Source organism: Balaenoptera musculus, chromosome 3 (genome assembly GCF_009873245.2).
Source record: "Balaenoptera musculus isolate JJ_BM4_2016_0621 chromosome 3, mBalMus1.pri.v3, whole genome shotgun sequence".
NCBI classification, from domain to species: Eukaryota; Metazoa; Chordata; class Mammalia; order Artiodactyla; family Balaenopteridae; genus Balaenoptera; species Balaenoptera musculus.
The window spans coordinates 34,624,901-34,636,080 of record NC_045787.1 but is presented as its reverse complement, the minus strand read 5'-3'; the positions used below and the strand labels follow the sequence as shown (position 1 = coordinate 34,636,080).

The window sequence follows — 11,180 nt, the reverse complement described above, 5'->3', positions numbered from 1 at the left end:
TAATTTCTGAGACGATTTTGTAGACCTGTAATTTTTCTAGTTATATAGAAATGAAAAACAGAAATGGAATTATGACATACATACCATTATGTAACTAGCTCTTTTTTACTTAATATCTTGTATCTACATAATAACATTGCATTTGTCAAGTGCATATATTCCATTTCGGATTCAATTTTTTAAATTTCTAATATTATTACAGATTTCCCAACATCCATGTTTTGGCTTTGATCATCCTCAACTTGTGGGAATTTTGTTTGTGTGTGTACTACAGTGACCAAAAGTTAACATTATGTTTCAAGAATATGTTCGTTGTGAATTTAATTCATATCTTTATATTCCCCTTTAAATTACTGTACCAAATGTACTGTCACTGCATTACAGAAAGTGTATATTGCCCTACAATGTCATGATCATTGGTGTAATAAGGTATGTTTTGAATTTATATGTTTGTTTAATATTTTGTTTTCAAATTTTGGTGAGTTTGAACATCATTTTACTCTATTTTTAAAGAAGCTCGTGCTATTTTATTGCATTATGCTTTCAACAGATATTTTATAGCTAATTTTTTTGGATTATGTTTAAATAGACTTCATTTTACCCTATTCCCAAAAAACTGTAGGTGAAAGTGAGAAGAATGGCCAATTTAGTTATAAATAAAGCGAACAAAATTTTTAACTACATTCAACTTTTAATTGATATAAATGTTGGGACAAAATCCACTAGTTACATTATACAATTACTGTTTTATGAACCCTCCTCTCAAATATTCTTGCATTCTCATCCACCACTATGTCTTTGCTTATGTATCTGGGTTTTATTCAAAGCCCTCCGTAGTTGCTAGCTATGTGATCTTGAGTTTCAAATGAAAAATGCAATATTAATACGTGACATCTATGGAGTAAATATTTAAATCCTAATACTTTATGTCATAGAAGATGATTGGAATAAGTGAGGATACCTCTGCTCCTCTGGATAGAACCATGTAATTTAATTCTTTTGGAAGAATACTATATTTATGGACTTGATGACATACTTACGATTGTTTAGAAAATAAAAATGAAGTAACTATGGTTCAGGCCTCCAAAATGGAGCCAAGTGGCCATTGTGGATATGGTTTCAGGCACGTTTCTGCATCACTGAGAACCTGAACTTTCTGAACTGTATCAAATTCAAGGACACCACCAGTCCTTTTCAAAACAATACCTGCTAGCAGCTGCTAGCCCAACCTTGTAGGTTCAAAGTTCCTCCCCTTCACAACTGTGTAATGATTTCCAACACCAACCAAACCCTGCTTAACAAGCGGTCTTACTTCTTGCCAAGGCCAATCCTAATTATCAAAAAATAATTCCTGTAACCTTGCTCCATTTTTAAGCTTCCCCCATTTTGTAGTTCATCAGAACACAATTCAAGTGCTTTCTTGAATCTATGCATCCCCTGCTGCAGTCCTAACAAAGCGCAAATGCAAGTTTTTTTTTTAACATCTTTATTGGAGTATCATTGCTTTACAATGGTGTGTTAGTTTCTGCTTTATAACAAAGTGAATCAGCTATACATATACATATATCCCCTGTGTTCTTGGAATTCTTGGTTAACAGACTTGTGCACTTGCACAAGCTCAAGCATATAAAAGTCTATCACAGAGGGCTCACTGCTAGAGGTTGAATTGTAGGTGATGGCAACCTTGATGTATTCCAGAAAATAATCTCCTGTAACAGTCAAATGGATGATCAAATATTGCAGTGACTCCAGGATTACACTGAGCAAAGTGCACTTCTACAGTATCCAGCATTGCTATTCAGCTTCATAATTGAAAGAGCCTATGATTGTGATTATGTATGCTCTAACACACTATCTAAATATTAAAGACACTCTAAAATATTTACTAGAATCCCAATTATATATCAAACAACGAATAGATTCAGCAGAAAGAAATTTACCTAAGTCCTTATCCTTAAATGTTTGAGAAGATTCCAGCACCTTGATTCTCACAGAAGTTAAGTCAAATGCACCCAGCATGGTTCATCATTATGTCTTACATGATTTAAGGCTTTGGCTAGTTCTGTAGATGGTTTCTTCATCTGGTCCTTCAGTGGTTACCAGCTGCAGTAGTCATGGTTTCCAGCAAAATAGAATCAATATAAAGGAGATTCTCAAGGTATCCTTGAGCTTGTGCAAGTGCACAATCCTTAAATATGGTTTTCTTCCAAAAGAAACAAAGACCAAAGTAGAAAATGAAAGTATTTTAGAATAAAGGCATATCAGTGTCCACAACACACATCAGCAGCCCTCCTGTTAAAGCTTTCTTTTTGTTGGCAGTCAGAGTCTTCTGTTGTCTCATCATTGGGTCTTTCCCCCCTTTCAAAGAAGCTCTCCAGCAACGTTTGTTTTTTACTCATCTTGGCTAGGGTTAGCTTGTGGGCTTACCGAAACTGTGACTGAGAAAAGTGTGCAGTGTGGGAAAGAGGCATGGATGGCAGTGGTAAATAAAATAATAGGTGGGCTATGCACGGACTAAAATAAGTGTCAGATTCTGACTTGAAGCCTGCCACCAGATGCAGCTGTACAATTGAAGTACATCAACTCACTTGCCACTATAAAGCCTGCCACCAGATTCACCTTAATTGTCACTTGCCACTCACTGATAGGGTTTTGATGAGTCTGCAAGCAATTGATTTATTATGGTCTCTGTGCTGATGATAATTTGTATTTGCAGCTGCTCCCCAGCGCTAGCATCACCGCCTCAGCTCCACCTGAGATCATCAGGCATTAGATTCTCATAAGGGGCGCACAGCCTAGATCCCTTGCATGTGCAGTTCACAGTAGGGTTTCCGCTCCTATAAGAATCTAATGCCTCCGCTGATCTGACAAGAGGCAGAGCTCAGGCAGTAATGCGAGTGATGGGGAATGGGTGTAAATACAGATGAAGCTTTGCTCGCTTGCCTGCTGCTCACCTCCTGCTGTACGGCCTGGTTCCTAATAGGCCACAGACCGGTACCTGTCTGCGGCCCAGGGGTTGGAGACCCTTGTCCTAGAGTAATGAAAATAAAGGCAATAATAAACTAATGGGACCTAATTAAACTTAAAAGCTTTTGCACAGCAAAGGAAACCATAAACAAAACGAAAAGACAACTCACAGAATGGGAGAAAATATTTGCAAATGAAGCAACCGACGGGATTAATCTCCAAAATATACAAATAGCTCATGAAGTTCAATAACAAAAAAACAAACAACCCAATCAAAAAATGGGCAGAAATGGAAGCCGATTGATGTGCTGGAACACCGAGCACTGAGGGTTGGTGGCTGGAGAGCTGATGAGAGGTGGGGTGGAAGCCAGCAGCAGTCTGAGGAACCCAAGAGGGCTTTTGGACTTCACCCTGAAGGCCACATGGAGGCGCTGAAGGAATCTTTCAAAATAATAGGTAAATTATTCACATGTAAAAATAGTAAATTGCGCACATTACAAAAGGATTACGAAGTCTCCTGCCACTTTAAGCTCCCAGTTCTCCCCAGAGGCAACCACTGCTACTCACTGCTTCTGTGTCTAAATAAATTCTTCACGTCTACACGTAAAAAAAAAAAAAAAATAGGGCAGAAGATCTAAATAGACATTTCTCCAAAGAAGACATACAGATGATCTGTTTTGTTATGTTTGTTTCTTTGTTTTTTTAGATTCCACATATAAGTGAAATCATATAATATTTGTCTTTCTCTGTCTCACTTATTTCACTTAGCACAATATCCTCTAGGTCCATCCATGTTGTCCCAAAGGGCAAGATTTCATTTTTTGTTTCTGAGTAATATTCCATTGTATAGTTATACCAAATCTTCTTTATCCATTCAACTATTGATAGGCACTCAGGTTGCTTCCATATCTTGGCTATTGTGAATAATGCTTCAGTGAACATAGGAGTGCATATATCTTTTCGATTCAGTGTTTTTGTTTTCTTCAAATAAACCAAGAGAAAATGTAAAGATTTTAAATATTTAAAAAGTAAAGCAGGACTTCCCTGGTGGCCCAGTGGTTAAGAATCCGCCTGCCAATGCAGGGGACATGGGTTCGAGTCCTGGTCTGGGAAGATCCCACATGCCGCGGAGCAACTAAGCCCGTGAGCCACAGCTACTGAGCCTGTGCTCTAGAGCCTGCGTGCCGCAACTACTGAGTCCCTGTGCCACAACTACTGAAGCCCGCGTGCAGCAACGAGGACCCAACACAGCGAAAAATAAATAAACAAAATAAATACATTTATTTAAAAAAAGACCCTGTGCAGCCAAAAGATTATATAAATTTATGGGGGCTTGCCTGGTGGCACCGTGGTTAAGACTCCGCCTGCCAATGCCGGGGACACAGGTTCGATCCCTGGTTCGGGAAGATCCCACATGCTGCAGAGCAACTAAGCCTGTGCACCACAACTAATGAGCCTACACTCTGGAGCCCATGAGCCATAGCTACTGAGCCCATGCACCACAACTACTGAAGCCTGCACGCCTAGAGCCCATGCTCCGCAACAAGAGAAGCCACTGCAGTGAGAAGCCCGTGCACCGCAACGGAGAGTAGCCCCCGCTCACTGCAACTGGAGAAAGCCCACAGGCAGCAACGAAGATCCAACTCAGCCAAAAATAAATAAATAAATAAAATAAATTTATTAAAAAAAAAAAAAAAAGAAAAGTAAAATAACAGTATAAAATAAAAAATAAATTTTAATGAAATAAAATAGTAAAAATTAAAATTCCTAAAGTTGCACATAAAATATTAAAATTAAAAAATTTTTAAATAAAATATGATAAATTAAAATAAAATAGACCATGCTTGAAAATCCCCCAAGCTAAAGTATTTAAGCCCCCTAAGCAAAACTAAATCTCTCCTATTTCAGGAACATAAACGAGACTTAATTTAGGGCATTTCTTGTAAATGCCTCTGAAATCCATAAAACGAATGTCATCCTACAAAAATGGTACAAGGTAATCCCTTTTAATCAAACCCTGCAGTCTGGACACCCCCACCGTAGCTACCAACCTTTGCTAGGTTTAAGGAAAGTCCTCATTTTCACTTTTAAGCCATCATGTAACGTCATGCCTTTGAGCTTCCTACTAGACTTGGGGCAAATGTGTTGGCATTCTTAGTAGCATTAGAAAAAGCGCCATTTAAGCTCTATTTACAATAGCCAGGACATGGAAGCAACCTAAGTGTCCATCGACAGATGAATGGATAAAGAAGATGTGGCACATATATACAATGGAATATTACTCAGCCATAAAAAGAAATGAAATTGAGTTATTTGTAGTGAGGTGGATGGACCTAGAGGCTGTCATACCGAGTGAAGTAAGTCAGAAAGAGATACGCAGATGTATCTCTACTACTTGGCAAAGCAATGCTGCAGTCAGCTTGTGGGGGTCACTGCTGATATTCCCCAATAATCACTTGCCAGTTAGCTGTTCCTGCTCTCAGCATGCATCATCTAGACACCTAGAGTCCACTTATGGAGGTGCTTTACATTTCTGGTCTCAAGAGTGTTCCCATTCTGGTTTCTAATGTAAATGTATTTACCTCTTGGTTCTGTTGATGAAAATTCAATTAATAATAAAGCTAAGAAGAAAAAAGAGAATTTTATTTGAGTCAAACTGAGGATTATAACCCAGGAGACAGACTGTCAAAAGTTCTGAGGACTGTTCCACCTGTCAGACACTAGATGTGCAGTTTTATACATTTTTGAGACAAATAATTATGTCTCATTGAGAGGTTAACATTATACATAAAGTTCATCAGGGATGTTTTGGTCAGGTGTGCACGTATAGAGTGAGTTGTTAGGTCAGTGTGACCCCCTGTGCAGGAGGAGAAAGAAATAGTAAACTTAAAAATTACAAAAAAAAAAAAAAAAAATTACAATGCTGGGCTTCCCTGTTTGCGCAGTGGTTGAGAATCTGCCTGCCAATGCAGGGGACACGGGTTCGAGCCCTGGTCTGGGAAGATCCCACATGCCGCGGAGCAACTAGGCCCGTGAGCCACAACTACTGAGCCTGTGCGTCTGGAGCCTGTGCTCTGCAACAAGAGAGGCCATGATAGTGAGAGGCCCGCGCACCACCATGAAGAGTGGCCCCCGCTTGCTGCAACTAGAGAAAGCCCTCGCACAGAAACGAAGACCCAACACAGCTAAAGATAAAATAAATAAATTAATTAAAGGGCTTTCCTTTAAAAAAAAAAATTACAATGCTGGTGTCAGAAAAAAGGGACCATTTTTCTCAAAGGTTGATTGCATCCTCCTGCCTTGAGGAGGTCTGGTTAATGTATTATGCAGAGGCACATTGCAAACTGGGAAAACCCCATCCCAAATGGGGACATGTTATGTGGGTTTCAATTCGGACTTAGCTTGTCCTGCCATAGAGAAATTTATATTTTTCCTCATCAGTTCTCTAGATTAGATACTGCAGTGCAGTGTGGAGGCTTATTTTTCTGGATTTGTCACTAGATGGGGACTCTTTTGAAGTCACATTATTTTCTCCATATCTTACAGGAAATGTACATCATTTTTATCTTTCTTTACTGAAAAAAATAAATTGAATAGATTGTGTGGGCACTCATTAGCTATATAAATTTGGATATGTCTCTCTAGGTGGGAAGAATGGATAAAGAAATGGAGCTTATTTTATTCAAAAATCCATCTACATTTATTTCACATCAATTTCAATGATCATTTGTGAAATCTATAAAATATCCTTTCTGCCTTTCCTTCTTTTTTTATGGAGGTAAAATTGGTATATAAGTTTCAGGTGTACAACATTATCATTCAACATCTATGTTCATTACAAAGTGATCATCCCCAAAAGTTTAGTTACTATCCATCACCGTACACTTGACCCTCTTCATCCATTTCAACCACCCCCAGCTCCCTTCCCCTCTGGTAACCACCAATCTGTTCTCTGTGTCTATGAGTTCATTTCCATATCTCGACTGTTGTAAATAACACTGCTGAGAACATTGAGGTGCATCTATCTTTTCAAATTAGTGTTCTTGTATTCTTCAGATGAATGCCCAGAAGTGGAATAGCTGAATTGTGTGGTAGTTCTATTCTTAACTTCTTGAGGAATCTCCATACTGTTTTCCAAAGTGGCTGCACCAATTTACATTCCCACCAACAGTGTATGAGGGTACAATTTTCTTCACGTCTTCACCAACACCTGTTATTTCTTGTCTTTTTGAGAATAGCCATTCTAATAGGTATGAAGTGATATCTCATTGTGGTTTTGCTTTGCATTTCCCTAATAATTAGTGATGTTGATCATCTTTCATGTGTCTATTGGGTCCTCTGCATATTTGAAAAATCAGGTTGTTTGGGGGTTTTGTTGTTGTCAAGTTGTATGCGTTCTTTATATATTTTGAATATTAACCCCTTGATGGATATGTGATTTGCAAATATCTTCTCTCATTCAGTAGGTTGCCTTCTCATGGTTTAAAAACATTGTTTATTTATTTGGCTGCATCGGGTCTTAGTTGTGGCACACGGGCTCTTCATTGTGGTGTGCGGTCTTCTCTCTAGTTGTGGCAGGCAGGCTCCAGAGCGCGCGGGCTCAGTAGTTGCAGGGCAGGGGGCTTAGTTGTGCTGCAGCGTGTGGGGTCTTAGTTCCCCAACCAGGGATCAAACTCGAGTCCCCTGCATTGGAAGGCAGATTCTTAACCACTGGACCACCAGGGAAGTCCCAGTTGCCTTCTCATTTTGATGATAGTTTCTATCGCAGTGCAGAAGTTTTTAGTTTGATGTAGTCCCACTAGTTTATTTTTGCTTTTGTTTTCCCTGCCTACCTTCCCCTCTTGAAATCATTCCATTTCTAGACTTGAAAAAATAGCTACCTGGTAGATACCTTGCTGTTTCACATTCCCAATATTGAATTACATGAATTAGCAATCATGCAAGAAATTTTGCCATCATAGACATTTGTGAAAATTCCCTTTGCTTGCTTAATAAATTCTACAAAAATTCCAACATCCTTCTTTATCCCATGGGATCCTGCTTTGGCTGTTGTGGAAGGACAAGGAGCCCAGGCAGGGGTGGCTGGTGCCATTCAGGTTCAAGACAGTTAAAAATAAAAGAAAAGGAAAAGGAAAAAAAGGAAAGAAAAATAAAATGAAAAAAAAAAAAAGGAACACATAAACCCCATTACTAGAAATATTTACAGGTAAAGGCAGCAGCCATCTATGCCAGAAAAGAATTTTCTCTAACAATGGAATAGATGGTCATATACTGCAATAACTCCAGCTTTCCACCAGCAAAGGGCACTAATATAGCATTCAGCATTGCTTGTCATTTGCATAACCAAAAACAACCTAAATTTGTAATTTTACATATTGCAAATACACTATTTAATATTAAAGATATTCTAATATATTTAAGAAAATACTAGGGTCTAGATGTATGCTGTAATTTAAAATGCAAGAAGTTATAAAGTGATAATAAGAGCTTGCCTGGTAGAGTGTACCTCTTTGCATAGTCTAGGACAGTTCCAGTAATCAGTCATTCCTATGAATACTTACGTTAGTTTGGAGAGAGAACACTATGGCCTCACATCAATCTATGCCATAGTTTGCTGTCAAATGAGTTTTGCACAGAAATTTACACACAAAAGGGTAGATTCCATACAATTTTGGATTTTAGAATCGCTAAAGGAACTGTAGGACTGTACTCCAAATCCTGCTAGTGACTCCTGACAAGTGAATTTATAGAGAACTGTGTCTTTCCATGAATTCAAGGCCTATTTCATTTATTTGCCTAAGAGCTGAAGATTTGAAATGACTACTGAAAAAGTGAGGATGAAATTTTAAAATAATTTATTTCTTTATTTCCAGTTCTCACTGATTTCATTTCTCACATACACTCTTTAAGAATTAAAGGACAAAAAAAAAAAAAAAGTATTAAAGGACAAAGTAGGAAATTAAAGTACATTAATAAAGACATAGCAGTGTCTACAACACACACCCATGTCATCACATCCTCTTGTTATGAGCTGTATATTTCCCATGTTCAGGCCTCAATGGAAAAGTTCTGTTTGAATCTGAAAAAGTAAAATATCACCCTGTGGTCTAATAGATGGGTGAAAAGAATATTTTTTTGCATTCCCTGGGGACCGGCCAGGGTTACATACTGGTTGAGACCCAGCATCCAGGCTGCACAGGTGGCCCATGGAATCCTGGCAGGGAAAGGAGAGAAAGGGTGAGGTTGGGTGGGATGCCAGAAACCAGAGCGATGAGGGGAAGGGACTCGAGGAAACCGCTCCCGAGGCCGGGAGTCCCCACATTCAGACTCCTGTGAGATTAATCCCAGCGAAGGATTTTGCCCCCAGAGAAATCACAGCAGTTGAGAAATTCTCAGTATAATTGCATTAACATTTATTAAGCACTTACACTTTGCCTGCCATTGTTCTCTCAGGCCCCATTTCAAACCCCGGTTTGGGTGGACACTCTAGTTCAACTCCGAATGGTAATGAGAAGTCAGGCGCCTTGGAAAGTCGCCTGGTTGGAGTTAGGAAGTGACGCGAGCCTAACCGCTCCAGAATCTGGCTGCAGAAACGCCCCACCGCGAAAGACAATCCCTAGTTTTCTCTTGTCCGGGGCCCCAGCGCTCTGGCTGCAGGTCAGCTCTGAGGTGGGAGCTGGAAGTCGGTTTTGGGGCGAGTCAGGAAGAAGGGACACGCCCAGGAGAGTGCCTGAGGGAGACGGAAGCTCTGCGCTACCGGAGGCCAATGCTTCTCGATGCGTTGGGAGCGGCGACAGGCGCTGGGGGCCGTGGAGCAACGTGAAGGTGACTGGACGGCCCCACAGATGCACTGGAAGGGCCAGGGCCAGGGCGAGGGCGCAGGAGCGTTCATCGGGCGAAGTGGAGTTCTCAGGGCTGCTGGCCGCCCTTTGCTGGATGTGTCGGAGCCCAGCACGTGGGACCCAGTTTGGCAACGCCTATGCTGGACCCCTGGCCGCCCGGTGTGCCCAAGAGACCCCACCGGTCTCCCCCCGCCCAGCAAGTCAGGGGACTGAGGGTCCCCAGTGAGAACTGGCCCCGGCCACCCCGCCCCTGCGTCGGGTCCTTCCCCAAAAGCCAAAGTAAGAGAGAGAAAGGCGTTGGAATTTGGTATAATTTATTAAGTAAGCGAAAGGAAAATTCACAAATGTCTCTGAAGACGAATTCTTCCATGATTGCTAAACGGAGAGGTGTTATTGTAATACCATCTGTCGCAAGGGATCATCCAATGACGGGTCTCAGCGGAGATGAGGGCTCCTGGGTCCAAAGGCGGCGGGAGAGGCAGCCCAGGGTCTTCCCGGCCACTGCGTGTAGGTCCGCGGCCACCAGCCTTGGGACGTCCGGTGGTGTCTCTCCAGGCCAGGAGGAGGGCGATGCTCCGGAAGGGTCCCCGCGGTCAGAGGTCTCGGGTTCCAGATGTTGGGTCCCCGATGCCGCAAGACCCTCCCAGGGAAGCTTTGCGGGCGGGCGGCGGCCCCACCTCCTGAGGGCGATTGTGGCTCCTGGCGGGTCGAGGGCGTCGTGTCCGGGGCGGGCGGCCCAGCGCCCCGCCTGCAGGTGCTCTGCGCTCGGGGTCCGTGTTTCGGGCAGTGTGGGTGCAGACGCCCGCAGGGGGTAGAAAGTTGGTCCCCATCGAAGTCCTCGTCGTCCCCAGAGAGTTGGCCCAGCGTAGGATAGAAAGGGAGCTGCCATTCCTCAGGGTCTGCTAAGCTCAAGATTTGCAGCATCTCTGGTTCCTGGGACTCCTCTGCGGAATCCCAGGCTTCGCGCACGCAGCGGGGAAAGTTCGGCTCCATCGCTTCAGCCACTGAGAGGAGGAGAAGTTTTCAGGGATCCCTTCCTTGAGGATTTATACTTTCCCGTCCAACTTTTTAGCTGTCCAACCAGAGGATATGAGGATGGGTGGTGTCGTTTTTCTCAGGTTTCAAATTGGTTCAGAAGGCAGGACCTGAGGAGATTAAGGGAAAATCCAGTCATCTTTGATAAAGTTATTCAAGTTGATTTTGTAGATTGAGAGAATTAACGTTTTTGTGTTGTTTGTTTTTAAAGGAACAACAGGTACAGGGCTCTGTCAAGACAAGCTATTTTGGAAGGTTACTCCTTTATGAAAAGTATCTTGTGTGGTGACACTTTTAGGTAACTGTAAGTTCATTGATTCTCAGGGCCCTTCTGCT

The 11,180-nt window shown here is 41.7% G+C and overlaps 1 protein-coding gene across 1 annotated transcript; it reads right to left on the bottom strand.

Moving 5' to 3' along the window:
* Nucleotides 1–10,244: 10,244 nt before the first annotated feature.
* Nucleotides 10,245–10,802, bottom strand: LOC118892470 (annexin-2 receptor-like). Its single transcript, XM_036847259.1, has one exon. The coding sequence runs from the start codon at nt 10,800–10,802 to the stop codon at nt 10,245–10,247; it is 558 nt and encodes a 185-aa protein (XP_036703154.1).
* Between the last annotated feature and the right edge of the window lie 378 nt (nt 10,803–11,180).

Bases quoted from the DNA above. Each gene is read 5' to 3' on its own strand.
- LOC118892470 (XM_036847259.1), bottom strand. From the start codon at position 10,802: ATGGAGCCGAACTTTCCCCGCTGCGTGCGCGAAGCCTGGGATTCCGCA.